The sequence below is a fragment of the Crotalus tigris genome, unplaced genomic scaffold, assembly GCF_016545835.1.
Source record: "Crotalus tigris isolate CLP2741 ecotype Arizona unplaced genomic scaffold, ASM1654583v1 scf7180000018944.1027768, whole genome shotgun sequence".
Lineage (NCBI taxonomy): Eukaryota > Metazoa > Chordata > Lepidosauria > Squamata > Viperidae > Crotalus > Crotalus tigris.
This window is the reverse complement of record NW_024097288.1, coordinates 420,849-438,755: the sequence shown is the minus strand read 5'-3', so window position 1 is coordinate 438,755 and position 17,907 is coordinate 420,849. Positions and strand designations below refer to the sequence as shown.

The following is a 17,907-nucleotide window of genomic DNA, read 5'->3' as shown; positions in this document are numbered from 1 at the left end:
TAAATCAAGGCATCTAATGCTCCTTTTAAAGTAATAAAGTAAGACTCTTAGGACTCTTCTGAGGAAGGATAGGCTAAGACAGGGGTAGGCAACCTTGGCTCTTTTATGACTCGTGGACTTCAACTCCCAGAATTCCTGAGCCAGTCATGCTTTGCAGATAAAAATCACTTGTATGCAGTCAGAGCTCCTGTCATAATGTTGCCAGAATAGACAGAAGGACAGAGTTGACATCGATGTCTGCTTCAGGGTTTGATTCCATCCATCGGTATCCTCACCCTGTGGTCTGTGTTTGATGGTTAGTAATTGTTTTATAGAATCATTTAATTATGCAGGAGGCCCTTCACACCACAGGTCCATGGTCAGGAGTTCAAATTAAAGCATCCCAGGCAAATAATTAAACCTTTGCTTGAATACATCCTACAAAAGGGAGACATCAGCTTTGAATCCAACTATATTGAACAACTATCATCTAGTCTCCAGCCTTCCATTTTGGGCAAAGGTAGTAGAAAAAGTGACAGAGCAGCAGATACAAAATATTATCACATAAGCTTTCACAATTTTTTAAATCAAGCTTCCTGCCTGAGTATAGGATGAAAAGTGCACTGATTGCTCACAACAAAGCTTAGTGGAAGGATTTGGATTGGGAAAGCACATCTCTACTTGTTCTCTTACTGACCTTCAATACTATCAACCAGGGTACCTTTCTGGTTTGTCTGTGAGAGTTTGGAATCAAATAATTTTTACGTGGTTCTGCTCATTTCTGAGTGACCAGTAAAAATATTTGGGGTATAGGAGGATCAGATACCAAGATATGGGAGAACATGAGGGAGGGGAAATGGGCCACATTTTGTGGCACCTCACTCCTCTTAAATACTACATGAAGCAGATATAAGGAATCAGTTGATGATTTGGGAAATGGTATCATCAATGTCCACACAATACCAAACTGTATTCCTGCGCAAATGACAGATGTGATACAAATTTTGATTTGGTGTCTGAAAGATATACGAGTCTGGATTTGGAGAACCATGCCAAGACTCAACCAAGACAGAATGGCTGTTGAGTTAGAAGTCAATAGTCTAAGACAGTATCAACAGCTTTAAATAGGCTGCTATTCCCCAGAAAGAGCTGGGCTCCTTGTGGACTCACAGCTTCTGCTGAAACTAGTGGAAGCTGTATCCAGGAGACTCTTTGACATACTCCTGATAGTACATCACATCACTTATGACCTTTTCTGAAGCAGAAGACACTAGCAATGCCCACTCATGGCCTTACCATCTCATCCTGAGATGACTGTGATTTACTCTACACAATTGTCCAGAACTTCAGCTGCTACAAATTGCAAGTTCCTACATGCCTACAAGAATAAGCCAATGCTGTCATAATATGTAAGATCTGCTGGAGCTGAATTGTTTGTTGGTGTTACCCAAGATCATTTTTAACCCACAAACTCTTACATGTTTTGGAGCCTGCTTATTTCCATAACCACTTATTCTAAGTGGAATCTGGTTACCCGCTAACAAAAAGCTGCCACTTAATCTTTATTGTCATTTTTTACTATGGGCACATTGGCACACATTAAAAATGAAATGTTGTTGCTTGCTCTCTCTCAAAAGTGTACACATTTCATTAAAGGTGGTACTTTGCAGAGCTTTACAAACTGATACTTTTTGTTTTTAGAAGTTTATAGTCAAAAATAGATAGGTAAGTTTCATTTATTACCCAAGATATGGTTTATTTAATATTAAATTACTGAATAAAATATAGTAATCAGGCTGGATTGATGCATCATGTAATGCCAAAAATCATAGTTTATAAATTGGTTTATAATCTGCATGAAACTAAAACAAGCCCTATTATAGGTTAGTATAATGCGTGAACTCAACAATAATGTGAAAGATAATAGGATTTGAGGCAGGAGAAGGAAGAGCATTCAAAGGATTTCCAATTTGCCTGAAATGTAAATTCTAAAAACAGGGAGAGATACCCTTGGGAAGTAACAAAATGTCCTTAAAATATTTAAATTTTAGGAAAACGATTACAGCAAGTGTTCTATTTTCCATCAGGGTGGGAAAATGATGTACCTTTTGAGTTCAGTATGCTCACTAGTAATATTTACCCAGAGATTCTTTTATACTTTTAGGAAAATTTGGTTTCTAGAATATGTAATTCTGTACAATCATTTATCATATAATCTGATTTTCAATTTTATTTCTCAACAGCAATATAAAAATCCATCTGCAGAGACACTTTTTACAGTATCAATCAAATGAACTATTTCACCATACTATCCCAATAATTTTCACAATTCACAGCAAGAACTTCAGACTGGGGTAAACAGATGTGTTTTCAATTATAAAATGGCGAAAATGAATGGTTTACCATGCAATTAAATTTCCAAAGTTTGCCTTGTACAATTTAACATGAAATTCAAAGGAACATAAATATGACTAGGACTAGATTACTTAACTTCAGCTTGAATATATATTAAATCCAGATAAGCATGAAAGGTAGATCACAATAGCACTGGTCCTATTAATGATGAGTCGATATACAATGTGCATTTCAGTGGGACAAGAGAATATCTAGACCTTAATTTACTCTAACCCTGACTCTGCTGCTTGGCACTAGCAAGTACAAAGTCTATCTTAACATATGCCTTGTAATAAAGTTAGACTACTGTAGCTATTCTTATTGAGGATGTGATAGAAATTTATATTAAATAAAAACTCTCAATTTCAAAAATTCATAGTTTATTATTTCTAGTAACATTTTATATTGCATAAATACTCTATCTTGTTATATGTCTTTTTTTAAAAAAGTGATAACTTAAGAAATTGTTTTAGACAAGAAATAGAAAAATAAATACATTCATTACAGTATATGCATTTGTTATCAATTATAACCCTTCTTAGAAGGGAAAAAAATAAATACTTATAAAGTATGTATTATTTCTAGTAATACCTTTTACTATATACATATGAAGAGACATATTCTCTCATAGTGTATAGCTTAGCAAGTAACTTTAAATATGCAGATATTGGAAAACTGCTGTGGATGGACCTGCTATCCTGCAGCTTCATCTTCCCTGCTTTACAAGTGATTTCAGCAGTGTAAAGTTGTCTGCAATGAGACAACTTAAAGGTCTTCCAGATATTTTGTGACTGTTAACTCTTGTATTTCCCAATCAGCATAGTATTTGGCTATGTTGGCTGAGCACATCTGGAATTCATTTGGATATGGAAAGGTGTAATAAGAGATGTTCCATTTATAGTGGAATTTAATGTTTGCAAAAGGTCGTATGTAAGCATGTTACTGCTGACCACCATGGCAACTGTTACTATATGTGAAATGGCAGCTTGTCAGGATTATTCCTTCATGAAGAACCCTGCTTTCATATAAAAACGAGGCATATGTTCCAAAGGTCTGTTTGATTTTGGAACAAATGTGGTAAAGGAAAGGAAAGAGAAGGGAATTAAATTTCGAATAGTTCTTTCTTTCTTCCTAACTAATATGTGGCTTTGAACTGCAAGGTATCTTTTAAGAAGATTAAATACATTCTAATGTTTGAAACTTTAAGCATCTAGGACTATTTGTTTTGCTTCTCCATGAAAAATATAGTTGAAAACTCTATTTAAATAATGAGGGTTTTGTTACATGTGAGGTAGGCAAAACCTGACCAATAATTAAAGAACTGCTTTTTCTTCTCCACTTTGATCAGGAAAGGAATTTCATCAGTACCACAATACAATTTCCGGAAGTTTAAAAAAATGCAATTTCCGCTAGAATGCAAACATGTTTTTTAAAAAATTGTTTTAGCCATGGCATATATTTTGTTTAATTTGTAAAAAACTAAGATTAAGAGATGTGTGTTTCTGAGTTTGCTAGCAACTAAACTGGCATTTTTATCTATTGTTCATACTGACAGGATTCCTTCCCACTCCACCAGGATTTAACACCATCTAATAATATTTGCACTGTCCCATCTCAGTGAATCTACTCTGAATTTCTACGTACAAATTATAGTTGCTACCTCTCACTTCAATTTCAGTGCTTTGGTCTGAATATACATACATACGTACATACATATATATATAGCTTTAGACTTCCAATATAGTTTAGCTGCAAAGTGTAACATTACAAAAGTCTATTAAATGTTTTGGCTTTTTAAAAAGGTCACAGCTTTCATATGGCAAAATTGTACCATCAAAGGAAATGCACTTTAATAACCTCTTTTTGAAACCCTTCCCACATGTCTTGGAACATGGTGACCAGTTTCCTAGCTGCCATTGTGGGCATGGTGTGTCTGCACATGGTCGTACATCACTTGGCTTGAGTTCTTTTGCACAGTCTGAGGCAGGTCGCCCACTAAGGTCTCTGCATTGTACAGATCTCCTCTGCCAGCCAGTACCACATGATTTAGAACATTCTCCCCATTCTTCTATAATCCATTCAGATAAAACTGTCTCCTTGATTGCATTGAAAGATTCAGTCTTACTGAAAGGCTCCTCAGAACCCAACTGTGCTGATTTCTTCTTAAAATAGGTATATTTGATTTTAGATCGTAATGAATCGCCCACAGTAAGGACTTGTATGGTTAATGGTTCCTTCAGTGGATTGAAGCTACGAATTCTTTCCAGAGAAGCAGATGAACCACTATATCTCAAAACATTTCCTTTATAAGTAATATCTTGCTCCATTGTTGTTAGTGTATAGTCACCATTGAGAATATAAGTACCATCAGCCACTTTGATTGCAAGGAAGCTTCCATCTTGCCGTGTACCCCTGTGATTTCGTTGCTTCACTTCTATATTTGTTGCCCCAGTAGGAATCACAGCAACATCGTGGTAACCAGGTCTACAGGGAAGAAGAAGAGCTACTGTTGAATACCAGCACCTCTTAATTATTAAAGACTCCTATCACGGGCAAGAACTTAGGTTGAATCTTAAAGTAATGTATCCTGATAGCTTTGTAATTAAAAGAATAAACTAACATAAAGCCTGTAGTTGATTCACAATATGAAACATTGTTTCCTATACTGATTTCATTAAACAATTCAAATGAAAAAACATCTTTCATGGTAATGAGTAGCGTAACAACTCCTAAAGTTTGAAAACACACCTGACATTAGAAAACATTCCAGATACTTTCTTGCAGGTAGATCCATTGCCTCCACAGATGCCACATTTATCAAACTTCTTACTGGATCCTATGACACGATCACATCCTGCTTTTATACATTGCCCTTGGACACAAATTGAAGTAGAATCTGGGCTACATAAAGTTCCATCTACCACCTTTAAAGCAAGGAAGACTTGATTAGAAGTTATACAAAGTTTATCATTAACTTTTTAAAGTACTGAACACAATCCAGTCAATTAATCTCTTTTAAGTTTCATTTTAAAATCAAAGTGTCTTTGGGGTTTATATAGCATGTTAATGTGGTTTATGATATCCTGCCATTATGATTTCATTATGACTTGTGAATCACAATTTATAGTTTATCTATAAACTATACTTCTAAACTGTTTTATACAGTTTAACTTGTATGAACCTGTTTATTCAATAAATTAAGAGAAAAGATGCCATCATTTAGCTGAATATATAGACAAAGACAAAAAGTAAACAACTGTAGTACATTTTGACAATCTAATACTACATTTTTTTTCCTGCAATTATCTTGTTCTGGAAATAAAATCAAAATGGCAGAATAAGGTCTCCAGGAGACATCAAATAAAAAAAAAAAACCACTTCTGAAACATATGTTAGATAAACCCCCAGCATGACAGATACATATTGTCAATATATAAATTACAACTCCTAAAAAATTAATTATGGAAAAATATTTCTGAAATTGGAGTAGAAATAGATTGATTGCACAACTTGGGAAAACAATTCTGAAATAAAAATTCTGTATGAAGGGAGGAAGAAGAATTTTCAGTCCAAATTTAGAGTTCTCCATGTTGCTAAACAAGTATTGTGAGAACAAAGAGCAAATTTCCTGTTTTGAACAACTATATGCAGGTAGATATGCATGCAAAGAGTCTAAAAGGTAATTAAAAACAATTAACAATTATCTTGTTAGAGTCAACCTTTTCTAGACTGAGAAGAAATGGGAATTATGCTAGGTTGGGGAACACAACTCTCAGTATGTGTTCCCTAATGACAGAAACAAGACCTTGATGTTTTAACTTTTCTATCACCCATTATATATTGATTGATTTGGCCATCCAACTTGCAACAGCAACTCCTGATGGCTTAAAATTGTGTGGAAGCATAAAGAAAACAAAAGAAAAAAATATAGCTCTTGAACAAAATAAACAAAAACGCCCCCCAGTAATTTGTTTGTATTAATTTCTTAAGTCTAGTAGTTACATTTTCCCCCAACTTAATTATGTTAATATTGCAAAGGCCCAGTTTGCATCTTGACAGCCATCAGCCATCCCATTTTAGATTTAGCATCTAAAATGGACTGTCTCAACTACTTCAGAAGTGCTTCAAGCTTGAAACACTTGATCATGAAACAATGATTTGGAACTTGAAATAGAGTATTTTAATACTAAAAACAAACTGAATTAGAAGCATTTTGCACCACCATCTCGGACATTATGAAACCAACTGATACTTTGTGTGATGAAGGTATCATCTCTTTAGGTTTTTAAGCTTTATTATTATACTTGTTTTGTTAATTAACTTCATAATGGAAACCAAATCAGAAGCCTTTGAGTGCTTTTTAGAAGTGAAATGTTTAGTAATTCTGCCATATATTGCTAGAATACCAAGAATGATCTCAGTTGATCTCATCCTTGTCTGGGTGTAAAGTGTTATTTTGCATATTACAGAAAGTGTCATTCATCAATTCTACAAGCAGTCAAAATTAACAAACACATATAAAGTGCTTAATGTATATGATATGCACTTGTACCCACCTTTGGTTGAAGAACAAAAAAATAGCCAGTTCCTTTGGCAAGGCAAACCAGCTTGCATCTGTCTTTGGGAGAGACTCCAGCAAACTTAGGTATCCATTCCACTGTAAGGCCAGTTCCAAAAGATTTGGAAATATCATTGTGAGCCTCACATTGTTCCTCCCTGAAAGTTTTGCCTGTAAATTGAGAAGACACTGATCAGACTTAGGAGACTCATATTTTATTTTATAACTGCATTTATAAAATAACTGTAAAACTTACTATTCTCTGGACAATCTTCAATGTTACAGGATCTGTACTGCACACGCTTGCCTTCACAATACTTTCCTCCATTCTTTGGAACTGGGCTATCACATTCTCGCACAGAATATTGTATTCCTCCACCACATGTTCTTGAACACTCACCCCATGGTTCCCATAAGCCCCAGCGTCCATGAACAGGGATCTACAATTCGAAATGCAGAAACAAATGTGCATATTAAAACAACTCGAAAAAGCATTCGTTTTAGGAGTAATAAGAGGGTGGCATAAAATTTAGAAATAGTTGAGGTTATTATCCTATTATTTATGTAACGTGTATTATGATTTTAGGCCTGCAAAGTAAAGCAACACCCTTTCATGCTATTTAAAACTAGTAAAGAGTAATAAATCCTATGCACTTTTACTCATATCTAACACTTACTGAATCTAATGACATTTCTTCTCATACTCATATACTGGATATTTCTGATAAATCTGCAGTACAAAATGTTTTCTCATTTGTAGATCGTTCCAGGGTTGATCACCAAAACAAATACAGTAATTGTTTATTATAACTTATTTGCTATTTTTATTAATTATTGCTAATTACTGAACAGTAAGAATTTTAAACCCGGTTTTGATAACATTTATATGCAACCATTAATCAAATGATACTTCATATTTTTATTCACTTTATAAAACTCTTCCCTATCATATTTTTGTCTTTAAATATTTAAATAAAAAATTAACCCTGAGAATATTTTTCATCTTACTCAACTACAAGGAAACAACCACTTACATCATATAGCTTCTTGTCTGTTTTATTAACACACTTGCTGTTCATGCACCATTTTCCCTCTCCACAACTGGTACCATCTGCCCAAGGAAAGTGTTTGGTCTGGCACATAAGTACTCCACCAGAAGTACCAGTACACCACAAAGTTGTACATATGCTAGCTGCATCAGGACAATGTTTGGATTCCTCCCCAAATGTAAATTGGCACTGTCTATTAGCATCATACATTGTGCCAGGAAGATCAGAAGGGAAAAGCAATGGCTTGTGAGGTTTGTCCAGCAGACATTCTCCTGAAAATAATAAAGAAAAACTATATTGTCACTTTTGATTGTTTTTCCTTTAAATATTGTAGTATCACTCTTTGAAGAATGATAGAAATTAGAATATATCTATTCAAATGTCTGACCCATGAATTCACAAGAGAAATTTTTAATGTGTTAACTTTTCCGGCTTAAATTTAAAGAATGTTTACAAAAATAAGATTATCTGAAGTAAGATTGGTAGGCCCTATAATTCAGCACTGCATATTAATCATTCATTCATTCATCAAATTTATATACTATCCATCTCACACAAGGAAACTCTGGTCAGTGCATAACAATCGCTTAAAATGAGAATATAAAAATAGCAAATACAAATATAAAAGCCCATAATAAATATCCAAATATCCTGAAAACAAACCGGCAACCAATGCAACTTGTGGAGCAGAAGTCTAATATGCATTGCCCTAGGAGTTCATATAATTGACTGTGTCATTACATTCTATACTGGATACTCTTCAAGGGCAGCTCTATGTATTACAGTAGTCAAAGATGGAGTTTCTAGGGCAAGAGTGACTGTAAACAGGGTCTGCTGATCTAGGAGCAGGCACAACTGGTGATCAAGATAAACCTGTTCAAAGACCCTCCTAACCATGATTGCCACCTGCTCCCTGAAGAGGAGTAATGAATGCAGAAGGACCTCCATATTGTGCACTGGGTTTGCCTGAGGCAGTGTAACCTCATCCAGCACCTAAGATGGCATAGTTCTCAAATCAGTAGGCCCCCAAAACCAAAGCCATTTGGTTGTGTCAGGGTTCAGATGAAGCCTGCTATTCTCAGCCTTGAGCATGGGAAAAAATATTCATGGCACTGCTAAATTTCCCAGGGGTAGGAATATACAACTAGATATACCTCATCCTGTGGCAATGTATAAGCTCACCCAATGGTGATGTAGATGCTTCATATAGATGTAAAAAAGGAAGGGAGAAGGCAATGAAACTTATGACATTCACATAGTAGCAGCTGAGAGCAGGACATCTCCTTAATCATTATCAAATGGAAACAACCATGAAGGAAAGAGGTGATTCAGCATAATAACATGCTACCCATCTCCAGCCATCTGAGCCAATCCAGAACGATACCATGGTTGATGGTATTGAAAGCTGCCAAGAGGTCAAGTAGGACAAGGATGGATGCATTATCTCCATCTCACCCATGCCAGAAGTGATACATAAGTATGTCCAATGCCATTTTGGTCCCACACTTGGCTCTGAAGCCTAATCAGAAAGGAGCCGGTTAATTCACTTCCCCAATGCTCTCTGAAGCTATTCCACAACCAGAAAGGGGAGGTGAGATACTGGTTGAAAATTGTCCAGTATAGTGGGTCCAGTGGCAACTGGAAGTCTCTCCTCCTTTCATTATTATTAAATTGTATCTTCAGAGTTAAAGAAATGGATATTCCCAACTTATATTCTATCACATTGGACACTTTTGTGCTTTGCCATTTTAGAAATGCTAGAAACAGTTATTGGAATTGGTAACCTACTAGTGTTTACAAGGAAGATTTTGATAGTTCATTACAAAACATTAAATGGTTATTTATGTTTGAACAAAGCAGGTGCCAAGCTTTATCATCTAGACAGCTTATCCATTCTGTTGGACCAATGCTTCCAGGAAACAGGTCATTATGGTATCAGAGACAGATTTGGAAAAGAGTGAATAGCCATTTGTCCAGGATCCAATACGGTCTCCTGCCTAGGCAAGAGGTTGGACTAGAAGACTTCCAAGGTCCCTTCCAGCCTTATGATTCTAAGTCAGAGCCATCCAATATTTAGTGATCTAGCCATTTATATGATAATGTTATAATATATCAGTCTTTCCTATGAAGCCATGATTCTCTTTTTCTGGACTAAAAGACATTTCTTGGGACAGGAGCATAGGACATCCTCTTCGTGTGGCTGGAATGTATGTTATTCTGACTGATTTGGAAACATCTAAAATATTTGAAAGCAACTAATTCTAATATTAAAATTCAGCATCTTGAATGAAGTTCAGTTAGAAATGTAAGCAGTATGTTTAAAACTTACCATGACCATTATCCAAAAAGGTAGTTATCATGTATGCACTGCACGGAGACCAAGGATGGCTTCGATCCAAGTTGGAAAGCATAGATGCCATCATGTGAGAATCACTATTTATACCATTAATACTGGTACACTGCTTTGCATCATCATGTGGCATATTAAACACATGGCCTTTAAAAAGAAGAGGAAAAAAACCCAATGAACACATCATACATTAAAACCTGCACTATGGTGAGAACTTACTAGTTGGACTTATCATTGCTATGTGATACCACCATTAGCTAATATTTATTCTGAACTTTATTCAGGGCATTGATTGTCATCTATTTATATGCTTCAGGCCTTGGTATCTTTGATACCTTCTACGTCAGATAGATTACGCTCATCTAAAACGAGTAAGCAAGAAATGCCTGCTGAAGTCCCTTACTCCTCATGCAGAATTAATAATGGCAGAGAGAACAAAAGTAGATCTTATTTTTGGATGGTCCCTTTCCATGGAATAGTTGGTCCATCAGTGGCCCTTACTTCCATGGAGTTTGGGAAGCTTGTCAAGTGTGGCTTTTCAGGAGGGCTGTAAGACTAATTCTGGTTTGAGTGTGATGTGACAATATGAATTTTATCCTACTATTGATTGTTATATTATGTAGTTACATTGTAAACTAGTAAGTAATTTATTGCATTATCATCCATTTTTTAATTCTGTTGGTTGGAGTCTGATGGATCAGAGTAGTACAGGTAGTCCTCGACTGACGATCACAACTGAGCCCAAAATTTCTGTTGCTAAATGAGACATTTATTAAGTGAATATTGCTCCACTTCCTTGTCATAGTTATTAAGTGAATCACTGCAGTTGTTAAGTGGATGTTAAGTGAATCTGGCTTCCCCATTAACTTTGCTTGTCAGAAGATCACAAAAGGTGATCACATGACTCCAGGACACTGCAGCCATCATAAATATGAGTCAGTTGTCAAGCATCTGAATTCTGATCACATAACTATGGATGGAGAGGCTGCATTAGTCGTGTGAAAAATGGTCATAGCTCACTTTTTTCAGTGATGTTGTAAATTTGAATGTTCACTAAATGAACTGTTGTAAATCGAGGACTACCTATATCGAAATCTTATAGATGCACTTTAATGATATTATATTGTATGTTTAATTTTATTTTAAGCATTGAGCATTTATGCTGGCATGCAAGAACTGGTATCAAAAAATAAAGCCAATGTTCACCTGCTCTTTCCTATTTCCTTAGCTTCTTATGACTATAGCTTTGTTGTTTGTATCTCATGATTTATGTTGATTGCCTTTATTTAGTATCCATTATGATTTATGTTGTTTGCTTATTTAGTATTTTATGACTATCACTGAGTTTGTCTCTTATGATTTATGATGACTGTATTTCATGATTATGATGATTTATCACTTGTTGCTTGTATGTACACTGAGAGCTTATGAGACAAATTTCATGTATGTCCAATCACACTTGGCCAATAAAGTATTCTATTTTATTCTATTCTATTCTGTTCTACTCTACTCTACTCTTTCCTATGATAAAGATTTTTCATTTTTTTTTCCTGAAGTCAAATTGGGTTTATAAATCCTATACACAGGCTTCAACTTAATACACAAGGTTTGTGTGGGTGTATTTTAAGTCTCAGCCACTTCTTTTCCCTCTGAACCCTACTTTTTATCACTGAAGAATATTGTAAAAATATTACAATATTCAGTAGTCATTTTCACATATATTGAGAAACTTTAGCTCATAGTTTTGTCCCAATGTTGGTAAAACCTAGACTTCTGATTGTTTATACTATCATTGAAATATACCTGAATGATGATGCATTAAAAAAAACCTCCCACACTCTGGGACAGTGTTTCTCAACTTATTTTTTTTAAAAAAGATATATGAACTTCAACTCCCAGAATTCCCCAGCCAGCTCTGGGAGTTGAAACCCACACATCTTAAAGTTGCTGAGGTTAAGAATCACTGTCTAGGAGAAAAGGTTACGGTCCTTTTGCCTGGATCTAGATTTCATACATTTGCATTTTTATTATACAACAACTGAAGCCAAAACCTCTGTCTGACGTGGCAGAGCTTAGGCACCATGGTGAGAACTAGACCACAGTAACTGCAAGAAACAACTGATTTAAAGCCTTAACTACAGACCAATATGATAATGCATGTTTTTAAAACAAATAAGCTTGCCACAAATTTCCCCTGAATTTCAATTACCTAATTCATGAGTGGTTGTAAAAGCAGCTTGCAAGCCATCATCTTCTATGACAGAACAACTGCGGTTTGGATCACAAGCAGTTCCCACATCAGCCATCCCAAGAGTGTCACAAGTTTTGGCACCACAGAGATCCTATAAAAAGAAAATATGTACTTTCATTATTAATTGGGTCAAGAGCTTAAGTCTGACAGAATGATATTATTTTGGCAATATGCTTTTTCATCATGGAAAGAGCATAACAGTCTTTCAAAATTAAAAGTGTCATTCAGTGTGGAAGATGTATCAGGAACGGCACAACAGATGATAATGATTGCCAACATCATTACAAATATGCTACAACAGATATTTAATCAGTGATGTACAATTTCTATGACTTAGTTAAGTAAACTATTTGATTAACTCATATTTTAAATGATAACAATAGTCTCTATTCAGTTTTTACAGTTATTTGTCAAGGGAGAGACTTGAAACATCTTCTGAATGCTCAAAAGAAACTGGATGTTCATAGTCATGTAAAAATAAAGTTTCCTAATCAAACACTCAATAAATATTTTTGTTCATTTTTCCATGCAGAAAACTATTAAAGGTGTAACAAATTAAATTTATGGCACCAGCTCATTCCAAGAAACCACATTTTTGACATACTCTTTGAAATACTTGAAATATTTCAAAATAAAAAATGTAGAAGTAAAAAAAGTATTTTTGAATGTGCTGATTGAAGAAAGTTCAGATTACATTAAGTGGAACCTATAAATATCCAGTCTTTCCTGTATTTCTCCTTACCTGTCTGGTAAAAAGAATTGCAGTATCATAGTGTTCTGCGTGTCGGTCACTGGGAGGATTATGTTGCTTCTGCCAGTTACAAAAATTCCTTAAAGTGAGAGCAGCATTTGAAGATACATCAGGCCCCTTCTCCTCATCATAGATGACTATTATTTTCACCATCACCAAATTAATAGGGTTCCGGATACTAGGATGCTTGTACATTCTGCTAGCCACAGACAGGAGTGTGAGAAGGTAGTGCTTCAGTCCGCTGCCATGGAACTCTGCCATAGACTGGTCAGCTACAAGCAAAGTTTCCACATAGCGGGGGCTTGACACAAATCTTTTCTTCCTTATAGGTCTGTTTTCTATATTTCAAAAAAAGTAAAATGTAAGAAATATATATTACTAATATTTCCCAACATATTTATACAATTGGCAAATCATAATCAACTACTGCCAAAATAGAACGGGAATCCCAAAGATTATCTAAACAGCCCATTCTTTATTTATTTCAAATAAAACTTTAAAAATCTAAAGAATGTTAATGAATGTTAACCCTATTACAAAGGGTTAAATCCTCTGCCTATTAAGAAATATTTCTATTGAGGATTTTCACAATGAATCATTGCTGCTGTCAATAAATTTTCACAGCCATCCTCCTCAAAGACTAAAATTACTGAAATGAAAGGCTTTGCCTGGATCTCATCCAAAACTTCCCAAGGGCATGGAAAAGGAAATACTCCCACTCTCTTTCTCTGGTTTCCAGTTCCTGTTTCGTAATCAAATAGAAAGGAGTTTCATCTTTCTGCAACTAAAAGTATGTCAGTTATGTAGGTGTCCCATTGTCTGGGCCTGGCAAGTTTATGCCAGGCCTGACGTTGGATGGGAGCTCTTCATTGGGAACTAAAAAAAAATCATCCTGGAAGAATTGGAGTGGTAAACCACTAGTATTTGGCTGTTGAGGTAATTACACAAATGTGTTCATGAATTTATCAAGAATGCAGCTCAACTTGAAAGGGATTTCATTGTTTAAAAAGAAATTACTTGAAAGATATGCTTTCCCTTAATAAAGCTATGTTTGTTATTATGTACAGATACTATATATTAATATTTTATGTTTGTGGGATTTTACATGGGAAGCCAAATCCAATAACAAACAGTTGATTTCAAGAGGATCTGAGAGTGGACTATCCTTGAATCAGCACCAAGCAGCATCTCAAAACAGCATAATCTGGATGAGGTTCAGCATAAAGTTGTTCAGAATGGTCTGTTCCCAGATTGGTAAATATTGCACATCCTTAATTGCAAGTATTCTACAAGCTAGTATCCTCCACATATTTATTACAATTCCAAGGCAGAAGGGCCAATGGCTATCAATTCTGGAAATTGGAATCCAATATACACAGAAGGCATCATATTAGAGAAAGTTTAGGATACTTTTATGAGAATACAACCAAAAGCTTTAAAGTCCTCTTTGAACAGAACTACCTGAACACATCTGTCTAGTTTTCTTGACAAAAATATAAGAGTACTTTGCCATTGCCTTATAGGATTTTTTTTTTAACTTCTGGGTCTGGCCTATATACATATATACTAACTAGGTCCAAACTTCCTTAGTTTTTTTAGACTAGCTCTAGTGAATATTATGCAATAGCTAGGTAGATCTAAAACACAGGTCTTCAAACTTGGCCCTTTTATGACTTATGGACTTCAACTCCCAGAATTCCTCAGCCAGTGTGCCTAGCTTAGGAATTCTAGGAGTTGAAGTCCACAAGTCATAAAAGGGCCAAGTTTGAAGACCCCTGATCTAAAACATAACATTGTGGAAATTACAATGTAAAATACTAGAGAAAGTAACCCCCTTATGGTATTCAACTAGATTCTAGGTACTGGAAGCAATTAGAGAGAACAGAATAACTCCAGATTTCCCAGTTAAGATACAAGCCTAAATTTTAGTGAAACACACCATGAAACTGATCAAAAATTGCATATTTAATATATTTCATTTATTTTTACTTACAAGTTACATCCTAATCCTAAAGAAGCTTGCTTGACAATGTAAGTGCCAAACAATTCCACAGAATGTACTCCAAAATGAACATGCATATGTGCTGATTCAATGTAAGATTAAGGCATTAACTTAAAGGGGAGGGGGAATCCATTGCATTAAAAATATGTGTACTTTTTATCAATTTTTTTCAGAAAGTGAGTAGAGCATTGTAAACCTAGACATGCAAATCAAGTTTTAACCGAATTGCTACTTAACTTTTTGACAATGTTATAGCAACAGTAGAATTTGATGTATTCTTTTTTTGCTGCATTTAACTTGATGAAATTCTAAATAAACATTACATTATGTTCGGCCACAAAATATATCCCTTTGATTGCAGGGGTATTTTTCATGTTACCATTAAACAGCTATATGCTACAGTATTCACACTATCAGAGTTTGATTTGACAAGCCATAAACCAGCTAATCCTATTTCAGTTAGGGTAATGAAACGTCTGCAAGAAAACAAGCAAGCTCAGAGAGCACCAAGGATCTCTCATTTCAGTTTACCATGAAGCCACAGACCATATGAAACATGCATACACTGCACCCTTTGAATCCAGATTAGGTGAATTTAGTAATATGTGATGCAAATTCAAGCACAGATTTTCCATGTAAGGCATTCTCGTGACTGCATTTTCCTTATTGCATTAAGTATTATAAGCTCATTTATTAGGTGCAACTCACAAAACACAGGCTCAGAAAGACCACTTTGCAGTAGGTATGCACAAGCTGTCATCAACTAACCAGCAACGTGTGAAATGTTTGATACAAAATGTCTTTCACTAATCGTCCCGAGACTCCTCTATTTTAAATATCCTCCTGCGTTTACAGAGAAACGTTAATCCCACGTATTTAACCGGATTTGCTCCCATTCATAAGACCTTACTTTACCTTGGGACTATTGGGAAATTCTGTCCATTACAAACAAAATATTTGACTTCCCTCCAAATAGCTGAACTCGAGAAATCACTAATTTAACGTTGTTGTTGTTAATTGCGAAGTCGTGTCCGACCCTCGCGACCCCATGGACAACGTTTAACGTAGATACCCCAAATCAATAGCACCTCCCTACTCCCACTTTCCAACGGGAAAAGCAACAACATTCAGCTCAATCTAGTACTTTTTTTTAACGCCTCCATTTATGACCTCAGCTATTAGAGTGACCAACGGCAGCACGTCGAAACGTGGGTTTTGGACCATTCCGAAAGCATTGAAAAGCCTGCGTCTGGGGCGCATGCGCGGCCCGCAGCATCGTCACTGCCGTTCCCAAAGCTAAGCTCCTTGCTCGGACAGGGGCGATGAAGAGAGGTGCGGTGCAGGGAGAATAATACCTGCGCGGGTCGCGTAGTCCGCCTGCTGCTTTTCCCTTTTAGAGGCCGAAGTTTCGTCGGAGTCAGGCACCTCGCACTTAGTACCGCTGCCACGGGGGAAGCGGCTCTGCCGAGAACGGCTCAAGAGGTGGAGCCGAGGCTGCTCCCCTCCTGGACCCTGGGAAACGTTGGCCGGCTGAATGAGGTACTCTGAGCCGCGCAGGTAGAAGGCGCCACGGATTCCCCCGCAGAGGCTGAGCGCTGCGGCTGAGGCCGGATCCCCGTTGACTGTGCCGGAATAGAAGCAGCTGGCTAAGTTCGCGCCGAGCGCTTGGTGGGCCTCCTCTTCCTCCCTCCGGCCTTGGGGGCGGCTGCCAACATACTGGAATGTCAGAGCCGGAGCTAAAAAGCTGCCGTCGGGCTTCAGCTCCAAACTGAAGTGCTCGCCAAAGGCGTCCAGGTGGTAGATCTGGTCGTCGGCCGCTAGCTGCTGCCCGACAGAATCCACTTTCACGGGCACCACCAGCTCCTCCGCTTGTGGCGAAGAAGGGCCGCCTCGAGCACCCAGCGAGAGCAACAGCGTGCTCAACGCCAGGCATGCCTTAGCTCCCTTCATGCTGCCCGCAGCGCGCGAGAGGAAAGGAAAATGAATAACAGCTACGCTGAGATGAGTTTTTTTTAAAAAAAAAACGTTGAAAATGGCAAGCAAACGGCGCCTTAGCACTACCGGGCAGAATGTCTTTCGAACCGTTTAGAGCCGAGCTAATTGCGTTGCTTTGTAATGGCCTAGGGCCAGACGAACAAGAGCGCTGTAGGGCTCCTTCCGCGCCCTGAAATCACTGGCAAAGTCCCGAAGGGAGAACCAGAGATAAGGAGCCTCAGCTCTTCGCCTCGAGTATGGGAGCGAAGGCAGCGCGCGCTTGCACTTATATGGAGTGAGCTCCCCCTTTTGCCCCCGCTGTTGTGGAGGCGGGGACCGAGACGAGGCTTGAGCTCATCTGTGCGTAAAGTCAGCGCGGCAACGGTGCCCCTGCCCGCCTCTCCTTTTAGCGATCAGCCGAACGCTACCCGAAGAGGGAGAACATAAAAGTTGAGGTGGGGGGGGGGGATAAATACTCGGCTTTACCCGTTCACCCTACCACCCGGCCTGGCAGTCCTTTACTCTCCCTCGGCACAGCTCACGCTCCTCTGCAACTCAAGTTTTCCGCGTAGGAGCTGCTGCGGTTGTTTCTTATTCCA

At 37.2% G+C, this 17,907-nt stretch overlaps 1 protein-coding gene across 1 annotated transcript; it reads right to left on the bottom strand.

Annotated features, from left to right (window-relative positions):
• Positions 1–2,182: 2,182 nt before the first annotated feature.
• Positions 2,183–17,697, bottom strand: ADAMTS1 (ADAM metallopeptidase with thrombospondin type 1 motif 1). The gene is made up of 9 exons (XM_039357759.1): positions 16,690–17,697; positions 13,324–13,670; positions 12,540–12,672; positions 10,310–10,477; positions 7,966–8,252; positions 7,188–7,371; positions 6,930–7,102; positions 5,122–5,297; positions 2,183–4,857 (listed from the first exon to the last, which is right to left on the bottom strand). The coding sequence occupies exons 1-9, from the start codon at positions 17,282–17,284 to the stop codon at positions 4,119–4,121; spliced, it is 2,802 nt and encodes a 933-aa protein (XP_039213693.1). The 5' UTR covers positions 17,285–17,697; the 3' UTR covers positions 2,183–4,118.
• Positions 17,698–17,907: the final 210 nt, after the last annotated feature.

What these genes read in the sequence shown, in the direction of transcription:
- ADAMTS1 (XM_039357759.1), bottom strand. Translation starts at nt 17,284, where the DNA reads ATGAAGGGAGCTAAGGCATGCCTGGCGTTGAGCACGCTGTTGCTCTCG. An exon ending in GGACTACGCGACCCGCGCAG is followed by an intron (nt 13,671 to 16,689) that starts GTATTATTCTCC and finishes TTTGAAATATAG; the next exon opens with AAAACAGACCTATAAGGAAG. An exon ending in GGAATGTTTTCTAATGTCAG is followed by an intron (nt 4,858 to 5,121) that starts GTGTGTTTTCAA and finishes TCTTCCCTGTAG; the next exon opens with ACCTGGTTACCACGATGTTG.